At 47.7% G+C, this 22574-nt stretch overlaps 1 protein-coding gene across 2 annotated transcripts in view; it reads left to right on the top strand.

Moving 5' to 3' along the window:
* Positions 1-22574, top strand: part of CFDP1 (craniofacial development protein 1) — a 67431-nt gene that overhangs the window by 17343 nt on the left and 27514 nt on the right. Inside the window, exons 5-6 of one of the 2 annotated variants that reach the window (XM_074881592.1) lie at positions 2224-2328; positions 10549-12885. In XM_074881592.1, coding sequence (XP_074737693.1) covers positions 2224-2328; positions 10549-10726 — 283 coding nt within the window. In that variant the 3' untranslated portion in view covers positions 10727-12885. Of the gene's footprint in view, positions 1-2223; positions 2329-10548; positions 12886-22574 lie in introns of those variants that run through there. The other variant, XM_074881591.1, reaches the window with a different exon arrangement.

Here is a 22574-nt window from a genome sequence, read left to right as displayed (position 1 = left end):
GTGACAAGGCGTGCTTTCTGTGACCTCTGCTTCCTTTCTCGACCCCTGCCTCCTCTTGGTCCTACACTCTTCAAGTCCCAGAAATGTGCAGGGTCTAACAGTTGGGATCTAACCCAGGAGCAGGTCCTGTGGCTGTGTTGAGGCCAATGCAGAGCATTTTTTTATTTATTTTTTTTTCCAGGGCATGTGGTTACTGTGCTATGCTTCTGAAATTCCTGCACGCTTGGGGTCTGCCTGGTGTTTCTCACGGCGGCTTGCGTGCTCCCTGCACACCAGGGGTGGACCCTGATGGTGTGAGAGTGCAGGGGGGTGACAGGAGGAGGGGAACCGTGCTGGGAGCCAGTGCTGCAGAGTGCATGAGAAATGGTGCTGCTCCCCAGCTGGGCAGGGGATGGAGCCAGCTCTTTGGATGCTGCATTTGAAAATAAATAGGCTGCGTGATTGTATTAATCTGAACTCAGCACTCGTGGCTTGAGGGGGCTCTGTGGGGAGTTCTGGCTAATTGCTGCATGAAGATGCTGAGTTTATTCTGTCAAAGGAAATTCATGGACGCAGAGTATCCTTTGGCGTATGACTGCTGCATGATGTGACTGTCCTTGCCAAGGGCAGTGATTGGGTGGTGCATTTGGGATGCCCTAAATTGTGATGACGCTTTTGTTTCTTCCTGAACTGCTTTTTTCCCCTTTTCCCACCCTGGTCCTTTCCAATCTGATCAGCAAACACTTCTACATATTCATAACATGGGATTTGTCTCTATCTGCATGACTGCCACTGGTTTGGAAGGCATGTGACAGTGCAGGGGGGGAAACAGGGTTAATCTCTTCCTGCAGTGGCAGAACAAGGCTGAGCAGGAGGTGTACAGCACAAGAATTCTTATTTCTGAACATGCCTTTTCCACTATTTGCAGTCTGCGGAGGAGGAAGAACAGTTTCCTTTCCCTAATTACTGCTTCAGATGCTGATTCACTGTCAGGACGGGGACACGGGTGCACTAAGTGTGATTTCAGGGCATCGATGTCTCCAGGCTTATCGAATAACTCTACGGCGCTTTCCTCGCCGCCAACCCAGCAGTAACCCAGCTGGGCTTGTAGCTCCTGGGGTTTCACCACGTCCATCAGCCAGTTTCTACGTGGAAGTTGCAGGGTCAGGTTGGTGGGTGGAGGCAAGCAGCAATTAGCCTGACTTGTAACCAGGGCAGATCCTCTGACCGACGAGGCTTTCAGCCTCTCATTGGCACATGCTCTAGACCGGGGATGAGCCTGCCCGCCCTTGCTGGCCGCAGATGCAGCCAGAGCCCTAGGCTGCGGGAGGGTAGGATGGAGGATGGTGTCTTCTGGGCTGGCCCAGCCATGGGTCAGGCTGCCTCTGCCCACAGCGCTGCAGGGCCCCAGAGAGCCTCACAGGCCTGGGCTCCAAGGGAGCAAAATGGTTAGCTTGGCAAGCCAGGGCAACCTCATTAAGAGCTACTGAGAGTGTGAAAAGCATGTCGCTGGAGGCAGGTCATTGTAAATGAGGGGGCTAAAATAGCTGGGGTTTCCTAACAATTAATTATTGAGTGGTTTTCTAGAGATTCTTTCTCATGTTTGTAATTTGTTTCCTGCTGTAGATGCAGTATTGATTTATAATTTTTTCAACTTCAATATTTTGTGCCCTCAGGGCCTCAAACAAAAATTAACTAGAAAATGAGAGAAAATTTCTGCATTCTGCCTTGTCAAAGCTTTCTCTGCCGTTCCCCATCCTCGGAGCTAGTTTCCATGCTCCTGTTTGGGTTGCAGATGTTGCCAAGCCCGTGTGCCGTGGGTGGCGGAACAGCTGTGGCAGAAGAGCTGCCTCACTGACCAACAAATGAGGAAATCAAGAGCCCAATTAAGAGCCTAGAATTGCCCCCAGTGACCCGAGCAAAGCATTCAGTAGCTGCTAGTGAGACAGGCCTGTTTGAATGAATAAGCATTCCTGTTCATTTGAAGAAAAAGAAACCTCCTCCCCCAGCTCTAATTAGCTACACTTTTCCTTTTTTTCTGCCATGAGTATAGAGGGTTTGTCACTGGAATGAAACCTTAACAAGATGCATGTTCTGCAGCTTGCAGCTGATGGAGGTGATCTCTGTGCAGGTGGTGTGGGGACTCCTGTACCTGTTTTCTGTGTTTCCTTGCTGGATCTTTGTTTTTGCTGTTGTGACTACAGCTCTTCCTTACCCTCTGGTTTGTCTCTTTTCCTCCAACAGGGTGACTAAAGAAGTGGACTCAAACTCAAAAGAAGCTAAATCTTTTCTGAAGCAGCAAGAGAAATGGCAGTCAGCAGCTCCAGCTTCCCTCCCGACAGTCTCTGGGTGAGTATGTGGTTTCTCTGCCTAGATATGGACTCTTAGTGAGAAAGACAGCACTCGAGCCAATAATATAGGCTCTGCGGTATTTAAATTAATGGGTATTTGTTTTCTGCAGGATTTCAGTGGGAGCAAGACTAGGCCTGGAAGGTGTGATGATGTGGGGGGGAGGGAAGCGGGGGAAGCAACCCATGAGTCCCAGTGACTCACTTCATAGGTTCAGGCTCAGATTTCTCAATCCTCATAAATCATTCATCCTAGTAAGAAAATATTGTTTTGAATGTCTTGAGCAGCCTGATGAAACTGCAGGTAGCCAAGGAACATGCCTGAGATTGCCTGCAGTTCCTTTGAAAGGTGCTTCTCAGGACCATAAAAAGCCATGACAGGCTGGGCTGTGGCTGCTTATAAACTTTGGGGAAGCATTTGAATGAGAGATGCTTTTGCCTCTTTGATGTTCTCTAATATCATTTCAGTATGGATTTGTCACTTTCTGTTCAAGCTCTAACGCCTAATTCTGAGATTATCATAATGCTTGTCAAAGATACAAAGAGGTCAGGTCCCCTGTGTGTCTGACGTGCCACTCTGTGTGGTTCCTGATGAGCTTGGGAAATCATCCGCTTCTCAGGAATGGAGGAGGTGTTTCTGTGTTCCAGCAATGATTTTTATTTAAGTCAGTCATTTGCATTTATATTTGAAAGACATAAACTGCGTATGAGTTGGTCACATAGAAACAACACCCATCAAATAAATACATTGTCCTTCCCATCTGCTGAAGAGCAATTCTCCAGTGTGAGTTAAGGCTGCCTTTCCCTGAGATGGGCTGTTATTCAGTTGCTGCAGCTGGATTGTCACTCACTTTTCCAGCTAAGTGTTGCATAGCTTGTAGTTAGATCAGGGTGGTGAAAGCATAGTATGTGTGTGTGACTCTTGACAGCTGCTGTTCCCTGAGATGAATGAATGCATAGATGAGCACAGTCTTGGTGCTGTTGTTCATGCTGCACAAGGGTTTGTCCCTGCAGAGCTCATTAATTGTAACTTAAGTGTTGTGTACAGGGTTTTGTGCTGGAAAAAACTTGCCTTGAGTTGGACTGGCATTCTTTGTTCAATCTGGGCGGCCACAGAGGTGGTTTGGGTGGCAGCTGAAGCTGGGGCAGCTCCTTGCCGTGCACACTGCTGGTGGTCCCATGTCTTCAGAGCTGCCTTCCAGTTCCCCCAGCAAACGTGCTGCTGCTCTGAGTGCAGGCAGCTTTGGTAGCCCACTGGGAGAGCCCCACGGGCTGCTCACCTACCTGCTCTGCTGAGATCCATGTTTCCTCCTGTTCATCACTGGCCCAGGGGAGGAGGTGGATGGCCAGCAGGCCTGCATGGCCTAGTCATTACCAAGGTGCACAGCTGCTTGTGCTGGAGCTCTGATCACTCAGAAGAAATAGCCAGAGCCCAGTTTGACTTAACGCTGCAGTATGTGAAGTGAAGAAGTTACATCAAATATGGAAAAAAGGGATAAAAATCAATATAAGAAATAATGAGTTCAAGGACTCCTTTAATTTTCCTCCAGTGTGATTATTTTGGAAGCAGCTTAATTAGGTCATCGTTCAGCTTGCTTATGTGTGATGGCCTACTGACGGTTGCTTGCCCAGAATGTGAGGTGGCCTGGCTGTGTGGGAGGGAGGGGAAAAATACCCTGGGCTTGTACATCTTGTCTTCCTTCAGAACAGCAAACCCTCATGCAGTGCAGCGCCGTGCGCCTTCCCTTTCACAACCTGCTGCAGAATATCCTGGTTTAATACTACGGCGGAGGTGTAGCAGTGGTGTTTTGATCAATGTGTGGAACAGCCCAGCATTCTTGAGGGCTTAGCAGCCTGGCCAGTATGTGCCCTCTGGTCTGAGTGCTCCAGGGAGTCTTCTACCTTGGGATGGTATCTGAGACTGATCCCTGAGACTGCCAGCAAACATGCTTGCCTTTGGGTTTAGGAGGGTGCTTCCAGCTGGGAAGTCAACCAGGTTATTTTCAGGTGAGAAAAAATACTAACAGGCTTGCAGTGTTCCTTAAAGCCAGAGGCGAGTCCCTTATGTTAAGAAAATTACAAAGGTCAGGTTTTAGACTTGGAGCCAAGCTATTGTCCAAGCCCTGCTCCTCTGGAGCAAAGAGCCACAAGCCTCAGTGACGTGCCAGAGCAGCACCCAGGGACCAGCAGAGCATGGCATCACCTGATGGTTCTTTGCTGGTGCCCTTTGGCTACTTAAAATAGAAAATTTGGGGGAGAAGTTTTGGTTCCCCTTGTGCATTACAGGAGAGCCCCAGTCTGGGTCAGTAGGCAGAAGGCAGTGAAAAACATGTGATTTGCCATCCTAGACATGCCTGTGGACACCCGTTGTGCTGTGAGTCCTTGTCAGCCCCCAGGAGCTTTGTCAGCTATTAAAAAAAAAAAAAAAAAGGCAAAAAACCTTGCCCTGTGTGCAGGGCATTCGAGCAGCTAAGAGTGGCCTCTCCATCTGGCTTTTCTTTCTTCACCTTGCAAGCAGCTTGCATTATTTCTAGATGCAGCCAGCCTCCCCTTCATTTATTTAATTTCCCTTCTCTAAACAGACAGAAGTAATCCAGGAAAGCAGCGGTCGCAAAACCAAACATCCGGTTCCACATCTCCTCGTTACAAACCCTTGCAGCCTAACTGGTCCAGGGGAAGGGATGTTTGGGGCTGAAAGTGCATTTCCTGAATGTGTTTAACATCCATACCGGATGTGCTATAAAAAGCTAGATTTGTGCTCGTGAGGGACATGGGGTTGGTTGGAGGAGAATAACTTAAACACTTGGCTGTAATTAAAGCCAGGAGTACAAAACAACCCACCCAGTTTCTCTCAGCAGGCTTTGCTAGAAAGGTCAGAAGCCCTTGTTTCCCAGGGATGTGATGGTTTCCCAGCCTTTCCATTATTCCCATCGTGTCCCCCCATGACACCCAGCTAGGCAGCAGTCTGTCAGCAGTGGGTATCAGTTTGTTGGAGGGATCTGGGGTTGATACTCTGTTCCAGCCATGTTTGTTAGTTGTGTTAGGTTGTTAGTTGTGTTCTTTGGTTGTGTTAGGTTCTCTCTGGTGCTGTCAGAGGTATCAGATGTGATGAAGGGATCCACCAATGCCTTCTAAGTTGATGTCACAAAAAATGGGTGGAAGGCTCCCGGCATTCAAAAAAAGCCTTCCACTCACCCCACTAAGCCGTCTTGCCTGTCTGCATTTTAGGGCTTGTTTCTGGCCCTGACCACTGCTCCTGGGCCTTTTGGGGGGCAGCAAGAGTAGCTCCTGGCTGTAAATGCATGACCTGATGGAGGGGTCGGTCAGCTCTGTGGGCATTCCTGCTGCTCTGAGAGCTGCTTTCAGCCCCCTCCCCGGGCCAGGCGGGACCCACAAGCTGGGTCCGTCATCCTCTGCGCTAGTAATCCTATTTCGCAACCACCATTTCATATTCAGAGGATGTTAAAGCAAATTAAATCCACTGTGCAGCTTACTGCGGATTGATTGTGTGCGTGTACTTGTGCACGTGTGACTTGAGACACAATGCAGGGGTTGAGCTGGGAAATACCTGCACAGACCCAAGCCCTTCGGCGTGAGCGGCTGCGATCTGCCCATCGGTCCTTGATGCTTGTCAAAGCACAGCAGCGTTGCATAGGGAACAGTGCTGCTGTAGAAGTCCTGAAAATGAAAAAAATGTACTTGGTGGATCTTATTTGAGATTCTCCTCTAGGCAGCTGTTTCTACACAACCTGAACAGGAGCCAGGAAGAAAAAGAGAGGTTTTTCACTGGCTTTGTTCTTGTCTTTGCTTATTACCAAAACCATTTGTAATTAAATGTGGACTTGCTCACTCAGCCCAGCTGTTGCTTTTCTGTTTGATCCTGCCTGAAATTACAGTGGTGGATGTGTGACCTCCTAGGCCTTTTCATGCCTTGTAGGCTGGTATAAACACAGGGTAGAATTTGCCTTTGAAGCAAGCGGGCACCACTCCCACGGAGTTCAGGAGGTGCGGTGCTTGCCGACCCCTGGGCTGAGTTTGGTCTGTGAGGGTTTGGACCTTGGTGCAAGACCCAGCAGGAGGAGGCAGTGCAAGAAAGCTCTGACCCAGAGACACATACTTGCCCTGAACAGAGAAAACAAGATAAACTCTAGCCTGTTCACTGTGGATGTTTTCCTCCCCTAGTCTACAGTAGAGCAGTTCATGTGGACTGACCATTAAATGGCGTGAAAAGCTTCAGGCCTCTGCTTTTAGGAGTCACTCTGCTGCGTGCTAATGTTGAGGTAGAGGGACTCCAGCAGAAAGACATCTGTCCATGGCTTCTCTCCCACCCTCAGTGTGCAGGAGGAGGAATGGTGGCAGTCTTTGTGGGAGGATATGGTTGGTGGGAGAACCTGGAGCCCGTTTGCAGCATCCTGACCTGTTACTGTCATTTATAAGCTAGCCTTCCCCTCCAGCCTGACTATTCCTAGGAGCTGCTTTGCATCCAAAGCTTTTTCTTGCAAAAGATGCTCTTTCTGCTTGAGTTGGCTGGAGCTAATTGGATCCCTTTGCTATCATGACCAAAACTGGTTCCTTTGAGATCTTAAGTGGACACTGGTGAGACAGGGACAGGCTCTCAGCTTCTGTAAACCTCAGATGATCTAGAGCAAGTGCTGCAGCACTCGCATGCCTCCAGGGAGCAATTTCATTTCATAGCAATCCCATGGACTTTTTTTCTTTAGAAAGCAGGAATTTACAGTCCAATTTCAGCTCAGCATCAACTGCAAGCAGTTTATTTAGCTAAAACTCTTGCATGTTTTGCTTGTACGGGCTGAACAAGGATGCAAATAAAGCAAGTAATCAAGACCTTTGGGGAAGCTGGAGGTGGGGTTTTTTTCAGTAGCCACTTAAGCAGTGGAATAGCTCTGTTCTTGCTAGTGGTTTCAAGGCTTCTCAGCTTTCTACTGCGCTTCCCTTACTGTGCTCCAGAGAGTGCTGTTCTCCCAGATGGAGAGATCCATCCAGCCCCTTGCACCATAGCCAAATGTCTGGGTGTGAGTAGCACATGACATATTTTTCTGTGCACAGCAAGATGAGCCAGCCAGGGGCAATATTCGTGTGCCCTAGAGTTAGTTTTACTTATTTCCTATTCACACACTTTGGTTGTGAAAGATTAAATGTGGCGGTAGCTGTTCCAAGTGAGTAATTTCTCTTCAGGTCTTAGATCCTTTGTTTTTATTTTTGGTTTAATTATTCATTGTTAGTATCTGTCTACTGGTTTACACGTATCTACTCCTTGAATCAACATGGTAGCGAGGCTGGATGATTTTTTGGAGTATCTTGGTTTTATTTGCTAGGGGGACTGGAATTAATTACCCCATGGGGATGAGTGTGGAAAGGTGTTTGTATGTGCAGGGAAGGGGAGGTTTGTCATTAGGAAAAATGTTGGCTGGTTCGATATTGAAGAGAAGGGTTTCCATCAGCCGTAATAAATAATACGCTGATTGCTGCACACTTGTAAAGCATGCCAAACAACCTTAGCCTCTGAGCATCTGCCTCCCCTCTTGAAGTCAGCATGGACTGAGGTTTCCAGCATCACACGAAGTCAGCCCCTTGCAGAGCCCGCAGCAGTGAGGATGCCAGGCTCCGGCTGGCGCAGGTTGGGCAGCAGCAAGGGCACCGGCGTGGGCTTTGCAGCCCAGCTGAGGAGCAAAGTAAGTCAGGCTGTCCAAGCTGTGAGCCACAGCCACGCTGTCCTCGGTTCCTGTGCTGGGGACCTGACTGCTACCTGCAGACAGGCTTATCCAGGGCTGCGGTCACCTCTGAGGCTTAACTGTGGGTGGGAGAGCGCTGCCATTTTGGGTCTTTGCCCCCTCTTCGAATGTTCTTGCTCTTGAGCTTATGTTAAGTCTTTTCCGATAAGAAACAGAGCTCCAAGTGTGGGAAGTTTTGCACCCACTCTCCCAGACTCAAAGCAAAATGTGCACTAAACATCTTTCTCTTAAACTAGTCTCTCAGGAGCAATCCTTTCTCAGGCTAAATGAGTCAGTGCCTTCTACCCCAGTCTCTATTTTGCAATAGAAATGAATGAGATTTTTTAGTTCCATTCTGCACTTTCCTGAGGCCATGCTAGCATGCGTGTGGTTGCTTTTGCTTGGGGCAATGGCATCTTATTGGAAAGAAGTTTAGCAGTGCCTGTACAGCTCTGTCTTGCTTCAGTCCTCTGTCTTGATGTGGCTAAGCTGGATCCCCAGGCTGGACTAACTGGGATCAGCTGTTTCTTTTTCTAGTCTCGTTGGAGGTTCAGCAGAATGGAATCTCAGCTATTTGAGGACTTATACTCTCTAAAGCATCTGTCTTATAAAATACAAACAACCCCCCACAGTCTGGGGCCTTTGATAATTCCCCAATGAAAGTTGTGGGGCAGTTTTCCCTTAGGGCAGCACAGGTTTTATGAGGCTTATTTTCATTTGCTTTCATCTCTTAGCTCATGAGCATTTCTCTTTCTCCCTCTGAAAACGATTGAGGAAATTAACTGCTAATGGGGAATGAAGCCAGCTGTATTTTTATTCCAGACCCCTTGCAAGGTTGCGAAGGGAAACCCCTGTATCTTCCCATGCCAGACTGGGTCTGGTTGGAGTGAGAAGCGAGAGGGACAGCCTTGCTTTATCATTAAAGCCTGGAATTGGAGGTGGATGCTAGGAGCTCCTGTTCCCAGCTGTGCCATGGCTTGGGGGTGTGTCTACCAAGAAGATTTGTTTCCACTCCTGTCTTATTTTGCTTTTATAGTGCTTCCTTGCATATTAACTGAGCTGTACCATGTCCCTAGAGTGTCTCCCCCATACCAGATGCTTGTGTTACATCCTCTTGCTTTCCCACACTCGTGTTCCTCCCTTTTTCTCACGTCAAGGAACAAGTTCAGCTGAATCATTCTTCATAAAATATGAACCAGCTAAGTAAGGCTGGAGTGGCAATCAGAGCAGAGCGATGCTCCCTGCTTTCAAGCAGTCCTGTTGCCCCAGGCTTTTCACATACTAGTGGCTTCATTCATGGAAAATCACACACTGGTGGCCTCATTCATGGAAAATCAGCACACCAATATTTTCCAGCACATTTGTTAGCCGAAACTTTGATCTGCACGCTAGGTTGTCGGGATTAGGCTTGGAAAACGGGCATGCCCAGTCTTGATATCAAGATGTGAAGTCAAGCAATTAGGGTTAGTTACCAACTAAAATGCTGGCTTTCTCCCTTCCTGTCTTAAAGGAGATGTTGGTGTGATTCTGAGCTCTTAGAAGGCATGTGGTCTCTCTTTAGAGCTCCAACCTCTTCGGTTGGCAGCAACTGCTCTTTTGTTTGTTTCCAGAAAAAGCCCAAGAGAGGCTGAACAAGTGCCTGCCCCAGCCATGGGGATTTCTTCTGCTATGAGAATGGTTAGCATAGCTGGGGTTCACTTTGGCTATTGCTGTCCCGGCGTAGAGGTGACTGAGCCCACCAGTTCTTGCACTCCCCTTACTTATTCCTGCCCGAAACCCTGAGCCTCGAGTGAACTGGTACACAGGCTGAGCTGAAAAGGCACCTTAAACAAGCTCCAGACTGTCTCAAGCTCTCCAGGGTGCTCTAATCCAGTCTGCCAAGCCACGGAGTAGTTTATTTCCTTATCCAAGGAGTTTCAAAGCTTTCCTGATGCGTTGGGTTCCAGCCCAGTCAGCTTTGCCCTGGAGCCCTTGCTGTCGCGCTCTTCAGAGCGAGCACAGTCCTTGGGGCAGTTGCTGTACCGAGGGACCCTCTGCGGAGGCAGATAACTGGTGTTGTGGTGGCAGCAGATGTCCTTCTGGGTGTGCGAGGATACGCGTGAGATGCTCTTGTACCTGCTGAGACAGAGTGGAGGGAACTGATTTGTTTGAAGTTTCTGTTGGAGACTGCTCTTTTTTCGGGGAATCCCAGGGGAAGATGCATTTTGTGCTCTCTCTTCTCATAGCATCTACTATCAATGATCAGCAAATAACTGTGGATACATGTTTGATTCAACCTTGTGCAGCAACTTTGATACCCTTTTGGGAATTCATACTTCAGGGCTGTTGCTATAAGCCTCCAGGCAGCCAGTGGACAATACAGACGCCTGTTCATTGCCCTACTGCCTGGCTGGAGAACAATGATGGCATTTCTTGAAGTAGCAAGTCCTGGGCATGTGCAGGGTTGGATTGTAGCACTATTTTTTTTTTTTTTTCCCTTTAAACTGCAGGCTTGAGAGCAGCAGGCTGCATTGCAGCACCCGTGAATGCAAGCACAGAGGAAACTTGCACCTTTTGGAAAATACTCACCGAAAGAAGACAAATGGTTGTTCTTTAGGCACTTGCCTGTTTTTGCCTTGTGGTCGAGTATGCGTATGCTGTGTGTCACCAGTGTATGTACACTGTTAGGAGGTCAGTTGAGATGCCTGTTTGGCAGCAAGGAGGGGGTTAAAGCGAACCCGCAAAGGCTGGCTGATTGCAGCTCATGGCTTTCATAATGCAAAGCCGGTGGGAATTCAGCTGAAGGCTTCATCTCCCCCTACCCCCCTTCCCCGCTGCTAGAGGCAGGCTAACCTTCCTGACTCGTCTGGAGCTGCATCCCTGCCAGTACGGCTCACACAGGGAAGCTCTGCAAAAAACCAGCAGAGGCGTAAGCGTGTGAAGGATGAGATTATTAAACTTTCTTGGGAGAGCACTGAAAGAGTCATTTTCCAGCGTGGTCGTGCTGTTTCCTTACACTATGGCTGGTATGCAGCATGCCTGCCTCTTCATCTGTGACCTGCAGATTTCCCATTGCAGGATGGCTGAGGAAGCAGCTGGTATATACGATATCTCTAACTCTCAGGAGACTGGTATGTGGGGACGTCCTTGGCTTTGCTGTAGGCTTTGGATGATGCACAGCAAAGTCGCTTAGGCCAGGAAAATGTGAAGGTGGTTCAGCAGTGGTTTGTACAGCACCCAGCGTGCTGACCTGTGCTGCAGCCAGGAACAGTTCCTGCGACGTACACCCTGCTACCAGGGTCTCCGTGTACAACGCACATTTTGCATTGGAGAAATGCTAAACAGACAATGCAGCCCAGGCCTTTTGTTGTGCAGCGTTCACTTTAAGGACAAGCACCATCACGGTATTTTTCCTAATGTGTAAAATCCCTTCTCCCTCCCTGCTGTTTGCAATAACCCTTTGGAAAGCTGGAAGGGCTCTCCGTTTCCTTTCCCGCTCACACGCGTGCACTTGTGAGCCTCGCCAGCACTGTTTGGCTGTTTGCGCTGGGGGGGGATTTTTTCCTACTTTCCCAAGTCAAGAGTGTGTAGCATTTGTTTTGGAAACAAAACCACTTCTACAGAATTACACTGCCTCTGCAAACAGATCAGTACAAAACAAGTCATGTGCTTTGGCCTGACTCCGAAGACTGTACAAGATAGCAGTCTCCTTCCTCACTTTATGGTTTCATGGCCATTGCATTTAACAAGGACTCTTAAGAAACCTTTGAAGGAGTAGTATAGCATCAGCTTTACTAGTCCTATGGGACAGTCAAGATGCTTAGCAGCTTTCCCCTGGTCAGTGCTGTGATTGCAGGGCAGGGTTTGAATCTTTTATGGGGGTAGAATATTTGCACTCAGACAAATGAGTAGGGTTCTTCATTCTGACTTTTCTCCAAAGCCTTCAGAGTAAAAGTGTGTTGGTGTACGTTAATGAGAGGTTGTTGGTCATAGCTGTTGAGGGACACTACAGACCTGTCTTCAACTTCCTGTGTTGCAAACAAATGTCTTCTGAAAAAAAAAAATGCCTTTGGCCTCCTTTCTTTATCACTAGTCGAGCTGGGTGGGAAGTAGATAGCACTGCTGTTGCAAGGAGTGCTTTCCTGCCCCTGCATGACACAGGAATCCTTTGGTCAGCTTTGATACCTTCCTGCTGCATGACCTGCCATGCTCACGTTGTGCTGGATCAGTAGGTATTTGTGCTGCGTTGTCCTTAGCTGCTGAAGTCATCTTTATCGAGCATGGGACTCGATGTCAGGCCTGGGGGAGCTTGGGAGGGACAGCATTGGGCCCGTAGACACCTGTAAGCAAATAAATGTTGTCTTTGCCTATGGGATTTCTGGTCATGCTCTTCCTTTAGGAGGCAATGAGATCATATTGACAGGACTGAGAATATAAATCCATGCAGGCTCTGCCACAGGTTGTAGAAAACCTTGAGTGTGGTGTCTTGGGGCTGAAAACCCAGGCAGAACTTGGCACACTCCCTACACGCACTCGTCTTTGTGCCAGAGCTTCTGCTTTGCTTGATGCATGACAGGCTGGGAAGGGGAGTGGCTGGATATCAGCCACTGCAGTTATAAAGTCTTCATTTTCTGTACCAAACTGAAAAACTGAGGGAGCATGGGACAGTCCTGGAAGCTCCCAAGTAATGCTTTGTCTAGGATTCCCAAAGAAAACCCTGCAGCTGTCTCTTCTCCCATTTGCTGTGCTTTTCTTCCCCCTTCCACACCTCCTGTGTTGCACTGTAGCGTTGATTACCAGTTAACGTAACCAGTCTCTGCTGGGTGTAACTTTACTATGGGGTGCAGCCCTGAACTAGCGACCTGCCAAGGCAGGCCCGAATGGCTTCCCAGCAATCCCATTCTCAGGGTGATGGGGAAAGCTTTCAGGGTGCCTGTACATTTGTTGGTGGTGGATTGGCTTCATTGTTTACAGCTAGGTATGCTACACAGGAGGAAAAAAAACCTTCCCGATATGCAGATTTATTGCCACTACCTGCTCTGTGGGACAGATGGCTCCTGGAAGAAGATCCAAGCCCCTCATTCTGTTGGAAGCCCCAGGAGTTCAGTAACTGGGGATTCAATGGGGTGAATCCTAAACCCTGCTTATGCTGGGATGGAGACCTCAGTCAGCTTGTATGGTTTTTAGCCAGTAGAAGCGTAGGGTCCCAAGTCACACTAGAAGATTATTTGGAGTCAGATCTGTTCCTGAAATAAAAGGAGGGCTTTGAGTGCCATCCAGTTTTGTCCACACTGGCAGGCTAAACCATCGCCTGAAACAGCTTTGGGCAGTATGTACAGCTGCATCAGCAACGTGGTGCCTTTACGAGCCCACCCTGGCCTCTTGCTGCTGCTATTTTATTTTTTTTTGAGTAGCAATGAAAAAATGCAAACCCTCAGTGCCCTTTTTTTGACAGGAGCTGTGCTTTGCAGGACAGACTCTAGGCTTTAGCATAATTCTCTAGGCATTTAAGGCAAAATAAGTGGGTTCATGATGGGTGCTGAAAAATGTTTGGGACCGACTGTCCTCTTTGTGTACCCCCTGGAGATGCCCTTTGCCTGGTCCTCATCGCTGCGGTGTGGTTAGTGTCTTCATCCTGACCGTTAAACGGAGCAGTGAAGGCACCGGCAAGCTGGTTTGCCTGAGGTTACCCAGGAAGTCTGGCAGATGAGGTTTCCCAAATCTGAGGCTGATCCCGAGCTTCTGGATTGCCTTTTTTGTAGCACTTGCTTTCCATGTAGCCTTCGTGTCTGCTGGGTTAAAAGCTGCTGCTTTTATGTGAAAAGCCTGATTGTACATGGAAAGAGGTTTATAATTAGAAAAAAACAAAAAAAACCCCCAAATCCCTGTCTCAACTGGGCATGCCCAATGTGGCAGGCCTGTGAAATAGCTTCTTAGTCAACTACTTTCAGCTACAACCTGTGCCTGGCTGCTAGAGCTGAAGGCCAGAAATGCTCATGAGTTCATCTCCCTAAACTTTTGTACCGCACGCTTCTCCCCGGTCACCTATGTGCCAAACCAGCGGCCTTTGTTTGGCCTTTCTGGTAAAGGATTTTAGCTAATCTTGAGTTGAAGACCTCAATAAATGAAGAATCCTCCCCTTTCTTTGAGGTTAACTGCAGCAGCTAATTGTTGAACAAATTGTTTGAAACAGCTAAAAGTATGCTGGAACTTCCCATAGTACAGCAAATTGCTTGAGCTCTGCTCTTGTGGGTTTTATTGAGGTGTCACTAGGACAGGGTTGTGTTTATGCCTGTTTAATTCAGAAGAGGCTGCTGCTGCCCCTCTTGCTCTCCAGCTCTCTCCAGGTGCCTTCCTCTGTGTTTGAGGATGCACAGTGGCTGGTTTATGGCACTTACCAGCTTGACGACTGGCAAACTCCAGAGCTGTATAGCCATGAGTGATTCATCTTTCCTCCTCATACATGGAGATGAATGTCAGGATGGGTGTCAGCTGTCTGGCCAACGCACGAGTGAATCTGTTTTCATATGTGCACCTTGAGCTGAGAGTACGTGCCTGCATTTTTTACTGTTTGTGATAAACCAGGAAACATAGATTGTGTTGGAGGAAGGAGGGCCTTTTGGTTTTAAATATTGATACCAATATAACAGGGCTGTGGCTGTGACAATCTGGGAGCCTTGAAGCATTAGCTCGGAGATTATGCTGAATGCCATGGGGAATTCAGTGTTGTGCAAAATAAAAGAAAGGGCTTTGCAAAGTGATAATGTGCTTCAGATGCAGAAATAATGGACGGGGTCCTCTTGGGTCCACAGGCTGTGAATGTGTGGGGCTGAAAATGGGAAAGGAAAGATTCAGACTGAGTCTTGGGAAGAGGCCCCTGACAGAGTTTTTTATTTACTTTGATTTGTGATGTAACTGAAAAGAAAGCAGCTGCCCAGAAACCCAGGCGCCTATGGATTGATTGCTGTGGAGGAAGAGGTGAAGACCCTGTTCCTTGGAAATGCTCGAGTCATGGTGATTTGGATGTGGTAGGTCGTCATCATCTCTAGAGCCTCAGTTCAGAGAGTACCGAGTAGTTCTGCTGTGTGCTTCTTCATCAGCTAATCAAGCTGAACAGTCATCCAGAAGGCACGATAAGGGCTGAGAAACTTTTTAAAGTCACTTTCAGTGTTGTTCTCATCTCTCTGATCCTTTTAGGACTTGGAGCCACATGCAGAGTTAACGCGCAGTCAGAACACGCTGGGTTTCTTGTGTGCGCGGTTGCCCCTTCCCCAGCAAGACACCCATCACGTGGCTGGGGAAGAGACTGTTACAGGGGCCTGCGGACCCCTGAGCTGGCTCCACGCAGAGCGTACCTGCCAGTTCTTGGAAGGCTTACTAGAGAAGGCATAGCTTTGTGCAGGCTGAGCTGTGCTGCTTCCAAATCCGAGCTGGCTTTGTGCCTTGCTGTGCCTGGTCTAATAAGCTCCCTCCGAATGGGATTTGCTGGGTAGTGCCTGTCGAGGCACGCGGACTGGCTGCATAGCAGCGAGCAGAGGTCTGGCGCTTGGTCTGGGCATTGCAGCCGCCCTTCCTCCCCTGTTGTTGTGAAGATGGAGAGCTGACTGCAGGATATTTTCTGCATCGCAGTGCTGGCTTTTATGTTAACTGGTTGGAAGAAGTGTAGTCTACCACATAACTAGTAATCTATGGTTATTTAATTTTTGCAGGCTGTTCCAGTGTAGGGTATGGAGAAATGTTCAAAATGTAGGAGTAGTTGTTAATGAGGGTAGCAGAGAACATCACACATAGCTGGGACTCATCTGGGCAAGGTAAAGCTGTGCAGGGAGGACTCACCTCTTGTCTTGTGCCAGAGAGGTCTCAGCATCTGACACATCAGGTAGCGGCATGGGAGCACATTGTTGTGAGTTAGCATGCACACCAGTTGAGACACTGCCCTGTAGAGTTTGAGCAGGTTAGCATGTTTAGTTGGTAAAGAAAAAGCAAGCTTAAAACTTTTGGGCAACTACCTTCATGTAAAAAAGCAGACCATGTTGAGAGGCTGGGAGGAGTGGACAACAACCCAGTCTCTTAATTCAGCTGAAGTTTCACTCAGTGTGGAGAGAGTAAATGAGAGGAAGTGATTTTTCTCTGCCAAGTCCTTTATTTAAACATAAAGGCTTTTCCTGGCTACTTGCAAAAGATACTGTTAGTAGAGTGGTCCTGTGCATGACACCTCTTTCAGGCTGAGGCTCCACTGCAACGTCAGCCAGAAGATCTGGCCGCTGGCAGTTGTGTTCCCACTATTCCTCTCACATCTATGTTTGTTGGATCTTTTTGCTGAGCTATTTCGGTGTACTTAGCTGAAACTGGCCCGACTGCCAGCGTCGCATGCTAAAACAGCTGTGCAACAGCTGAGTGCTGGAGCCAGTGTCAGAGAAGAGGTAGATGGGCTTTAAATTGTGAAGGAACTTCAGTCTTAAAGATCCTCATCTTTCCCAAATGAGCTTGATTTCCTGAGGCAGTGAAGGTACATCAAGGAAAGATCATTTTACACTTGAACTTTCATCTTTCCCTATGTGTGTGCTCTCGGGCAGTGGAAGAGACAAGGTCCTGGGCGCGACCTTTGGACAATGGATGACTTGAAGTATCTCCTGTTCTGAAAGCTGCTCTACGCCCATGTATATTAAGGTGACTATTAGGATAACATTGTTTGTTGCGTAGAGTTGCAAGAAAAAAATATTTCATGTCCCAACAGCATCACTGCAGTCACATACATGCAACTGCTAGTGCCTGAGGTCTTCGCAGCCGTAGCTTGCTCAGACCTACAATGTTGTGATATCATTTCCTTCAGCTTTTTAATTAAACAGAGGCTTGAATTTCATGTATTTCTTTCCACATTTCTTCAAAGCTCTTATGTTCGCCCCCTTCCCCCAACTTCAGCTTTCCCTGGTAGATTATAGCCTGCTGGAAAACATAGAGTACATTGTGAAGCCCAAGGCAAAAGCTGACTCAGCGATCCTTCCCATTTAGGCTGCTGCTGCTCATGGAACAGGAGGTTAGCCTTAAAATACTTCTGCTAAAAAATACTGTGGCTGTAATGGAACCGGTGCCCATTCTATTAGCTGTTGCTGTGTTCTTTAACTTACTTTTTTAAAGAATGTAGTCTACTAGTGCCTTAACACTTTGGGAAAGTGAGTTTTCATATGCTGGAATGATTCTGATTTTTCTATAAGAAGCATTTGGCATCTCTTCTCTAGATCTCTGGAGAAAGGCTCATGTCACTACCAGCAGTGGCCCCTGTCCTTAAAGGATTTCAAGTTATGCAAACTGAAGTCCTGGGAGTTGCTGTATGGAGGTGAATGGGCCATGCTTGTAATCTGAATGTTGATGGGCTTTACTGCTCCAGGCCCACCTGTGGTCTTGCAGATCAGGTCTTTCTCTCCCCGGCTGTGCCTGGATCTAGAAAGAGTCACCCACCAGCTTTCTGCTGGGGACCATTAGTTCTGGAGCTGCCAAACCTAGTTCCTGCTAGAAGCATTACCCCAGCTCTTCCACACTGCGTGAAGCTGTAGCGATACGTTGCTGCTCTTCTGTGCTTCCTCTGTTGACAAGAGGGGGCATGGATGTGGTGCTGGGTAGGTCCCTTTAGAGCAGGCACAGGGCAACACAGGAATTAAAAGCCTTCCTTATCATTCCCATCATCCTTACTACCGGGAGCAGATCTGTTCGGGACCTCAGACCAGATGGGTGTCAAGACCATCCATGTGCCAGAGTGTGATCTCACTAATGTGTATGAAACTGGATGCGAACACAGCGGCAATGCAGGACTGACCAGTAGTGAGGTGCTGCTATAAAGAGGAAAGCGAATCTTATCAAGTTCCTGTGTTGTCCATAAAGCAACCAGTGACAACTTGGGGTGATATTCCAGGGAGAAAGTGGGTTTTGAGGAGGGAGCTGGACAGATAGCAGTGCTTCGCATGACAATGGTGGGAACTGTGGGTGTCTGTCATTCCCGGAAATATACTCAAGTGCCCTTTTTCCATCGGGGATTTAAGAAGCTATGCAGACTCGGCCTAGTTTAGTTAATGGATTTAAAACAGGTTTTGGCAGAAGGCAGCCAAGCACATCAGGAATGGAACAGAAAATATTCTTCCTGAGTCCAAGAGCCTGGAAACTGCCTCTCACACCATCTAAAGCAAGTGACAAATGCTGTTCTTGTTGTAATCTGAAATCTTTCTCTCTTCTCCCTCCCCCACATCCATCGTGTGCATGAATGCATAGGCTATTTATTAGCAAATTTAAAGCCACAGGCACAAAACTATTGTGGAGTCACCCTAGGACCCCTGCACTGGAGGAGGAACATGTTGCATTAAAAGGTACTTACCAAAGCAGCTGAATTCAGCCTCTTGATTGCCTTGGCTACAGCTCCAGGTACTTATCATATTTTTTTCCTTTTAACCCTTATTTCTTCTCCAGTCTGATCTGCATTTTTGACAGGTGATTATTATCACTGAAAGAGCTGACAGCTCTGGTAGTCTCAAGTGCTGCAGAAGTCCTGATGCTGGTTTTAATGCATGCAGGTTGTCTTTGAGTATTTGGAAACAAAGGCTGTAGGAGACTCGCACAATATGAAGCTTGTCTGTGCTGGTGTGAGTGGGAGTGCTGAGCACTGCTCTGTCGGGGCAGGACCTACCCTGGCCCCAGAGCACCCCTAAGATCACAGAGTGTCTTTGATCTCAATGGGGAGCACTTCTAGTTGTGAAAGTTGGAGCAAAGTGAGGCCAATGACCACTAGACAGTCCTTCTGTAGGTGTTTTCAACATTTCCCTGGCTCTGTCTTTAGTGCTGTTTTCTAACCCTCCATGTTTAGGGTGAGTACCTCTCTCAGCTTGTCCTTCTCCTGTGCTTCACCTGTGTCAGTGCACATGCCTGGAGTGACCCCAGCTTCTGGGTTTGTTTTTCACAGCAGGTGTGTCTTACAAAATTCATCTCCTTAGTGGGTAATTTGTGGCTTGTCTGAGTCCAAAGGAGAAGCTCATCAGCATCAGACCCAAACCCAGGCTGTCAATGTGCAAATACCTTCCTCCTGTGCTGAAAGACTGAAGGGCCGCTCAGACTGGTTGCTCAGGATGTCTCACCTAAGCAGTGTTCAGAGTTGGGGTAACTACTGCACAGACTGCTGTGGTACTTAGACCTTTTGGGGGGAAGAAGACTATTCCACCATGATGGATGGTGGGCGTTCTGGTAGGAGGTGCCACGCACGAGGTTTGAACAACTAGCAAATATTAACATGAAGTTAATTCCATGAAGGGCCCTATTTTTAACTTCTTAACATAAAAGATTTTTTGTAGCTGCAGTTTGGCAGGGTCCTACCTCTTGCAACAGGGGTCACTACTTCCATACAATGCTAGAGCTGGTTTATCCTATTTTTGCTAAGCTGCGAAAGTTGTTTTTCTAACATGCTGTGACTCTGCTTGTTTCCCCACCCTTAGACTCCATCTGTACACTTCAAAATAGTAGGAGGAAGAGGGCAGAGAAAGAACAAAGGCTCATAATACGAATGGAAGGAAACTAGGGAAATTCAGGAGGAAATGGACAGTGAGAAATACAAAAAGATCCAGCTGCGCTGAATGCACGGGGCGTGAGTGCGCAGGGATGCTTTCTGCTTGGTATTCAGAGCTCAAGGCCTGCATTGTGGAGCTGAACTTTCCTTTGAGTCAGTGACCTATTCAGACACCTAACAATGTCCATTATGTACAGTCAGCTTGTTTATGCCCAGTGCTGGGCTTTCTTACCTTTTTTCTTGTACAATAAAACAATATCCTACTTGCAAATTGGCCAGGCCAAGCTAGATTTTGCTGTGCGAGCACTTGACCATCAGCATTCAGCAAGCATCTTGTTACTTAAAGATTTAAGAGCACAAATTATGATGACAAGATGCTCAAGGAGAACATCTGCTGATGCAAACACTGTTCTTGGTTGACTGATAGCAAATGTCTCTTTTCTTTGAAGGGTGGGGCGGGGAGGGGCAAGGCAGGGAAGAGGTAGTAAGAGGTGGGCCTCTCTCGAGTTGTAGTGATTAAATTGGTACCGTGAGGTAGCCTGAATAGGCAATTCCAGGACAGCACTGAGGCTTGGTGGCAGCGTGGGACCAGCCTGCCAGCAATTCTTGTGCATCACTGCGGGGTGAGAGCAGTGGAGAGGTGAAACCCGGGGAGCTGGGGGAGAACATCTCCGTTGTGGAGAGGCAAGAGGTGCTGCTACTGCCTGCATCCTTGCTGCAGAATAGTGGGGCTGTCAGCCTACGTGAGAGCTCTGCTTAGATTTGCTGTACAGCTGCAGAGAAACCAGCTGGCCCAGGTTTAACATACGAGGGGGTCCCCCGAGAGGCTTTGTACGCTCTCTGTGGAGTTTGGGGCAGCAGCTGTCGAAGTGCCTTAGCGTGCTCCGCAGCAGAGAGATCCTCTGTGACCTTGGGCAGCCCAAGGTTTTAGCCCTGTTACTTGGAAACAGCTCCCACCTCCACTACAAAACACAATGTGAGTTGTCATCAGATCACGTGGTGGCTCCGATTAACTTGAGAGCTGAAGGACAGCTTTTGGGTTAGAAGGGATCGTGTACAGTATGACTTGACCTTAGCCTGTAGTTTTCTGCATGAGGGCATCATTCTCAGGTGAGGGAGGTGTGCTTTAACCCAACCCACCAAGAAGCAACTGTAAGCAGTGGTTGAAAGAGCTGGAGCTAGAAATAAGGTATACGTTTCGTGGTGAGGGCAATTTGGGCATTGGAGCAAGTCTGTGCAGGCATTGGTGCTTTCTCCTCCTATTTAAAGAGAGAAGGCATTTTGGCAACTTGCTTGTTCCATCTCATGCCCTTGTTTAACCACCACTCGTTCAGTTAGAGCCACTTAGCAGCTTTTAAGACATTTCTTTAGGGGAAAAAATGAATTCTACGCGTTCAAGGAAACATCTGTCATCATTCGGAGCAGAAACTGTAGTTAACACGGTCCCTGGAGCGTGTGGGAAAGCTCCAGTTCCTTACTGCTGCTATGCAGTCACTTCTCAGAGAACAGAGCTGGCTGTGAAGGGTGAAGAAGGTGGTTTAGCAACGTTGCTCTACATCTAGAAAAATCAAGCAGTGCCTCTTTGAAGCCTCAAACGTGTGCGCAGCACATGACATGCAAGGAGTGTTTTTATTCGTGTTTGTTCTCAGGAAATCATGTTGCTTTGTAAGCTGAGCCCTTTTAAGTGTCTTAGGTTTGGCACCCCAAAAGCTGGGCTTTACCAGGCACTTCTGGAAGATGTCAGCCTGAGCTGTATTTTCCTGACTCGGATCCTTGCAGTAAGAACTAAGGAATGGAGCATTTAAATAGAAAAAAATAGAAGCTACAGTGCAGCTAGATAATGTCAATCTTGTCATTGCTTTTAATATTCATTGCCAGGCACAGCGATCAAACTTTGTCAGTTTTAAGTTAAGCAACCCTTAGTCCTAGTCAGCTTCTGACTATGTACATGAAAGGGATGACTGAGCCCACAGCTGCTAAAAGCATCTCTCGATTACTTATATTTCACTAGGTATTTAAAGATTAGGTCAGGGCATAGAGGATGAAAGGGTTTTTTTCTTTATCTTTTAATAAGAAACTTGTATTTGCAGATATGAAGACGACCAAAGACTGAAGCATCTAACATGCTCCTCTTTTTCCTGCTTCTTCCTCCAAGTGGGGTGGGGGTAGGGGAGCGTGTGGAGATCCTACAGGGAATAAAACCATGTCCCTCTTGGTCTGCTGCTTACCACAGCCCTGCCCCAGTTCCCAAAATTGATGGGTAAGGATGTGCTGTGCTGGAGTTCTCATGACATAGCCTTGTTTGCAATGCAGGAGACGGAGCAGTGTACGTGGGAATTAAATATATGGGGCTTTGTATGCTTTAAATGTGAACAACAAAGGGGAGGATGATCTCTCTGCCTGTAATGCAAGAAGCTTTGAAAGATTCCTGTAGTCACTTGTTTTTGCTGTCTCTGCTGACTAGCAAACCCTTTCTGGGGAAGGGATGTCTTCATTAGCCTTGTGGTGCTCCAGCCCTTCAATCAAAAAATAACCATCCCTGAGATCTCCAGAAAATCATCTGGCAAAATCAGAGAGGACCAGATTAACATTGCCCTAAACAAAAAAAAAAAAAAAACCAAAAACAAAGAAGCAGGGGAAAATAACTTGGAGAAGGGCTTCTAGCTGTCTATATTTAAAAATGTGGGAAGCAGGGAGAAAGGCATAGATCCCAGTGTAAAACAAAGACAGCAGCTTTTATGTCACCGTCAAGGCAGACACACATGGCAGGAACAGAGATGCTCCCCTTGCTATAGCTGCATGATCATAGAAACGAGTAGCGTACAGACTGCATTCGCACCACTGTGTGCTCAGGAGAAGGGTGTGACTGGTTCCCACACAACCTTCTCAGGAGCAGCCTGAAACAGTATTTAACGTCCTCCTGCCAGCCGTTCATCCTTACGCCGGCAGGTTGAAACAAGTGATGGAGTTGCTCCAAGGGAATTTCATGGT

This window comes from Strix uralensis, chromosome 12, assembly GCF_047716275.1.
Source record: "Strix uralensis isolate ZFMK-TIS-50842 chromosome 12, bStrUra1, whole genome shotgun sequence".
Lineage (NCBI taxonomy): Eukaryota > Metazoa > Chordata > Aves > Strigiformes > Strigidae > Strix > Strix uralensis.
The sequence above is the reverse complement of the archived record's forward strand: the minus strand, read 5'-3'. Positions and strand labels throughout refer to the sequence as shown.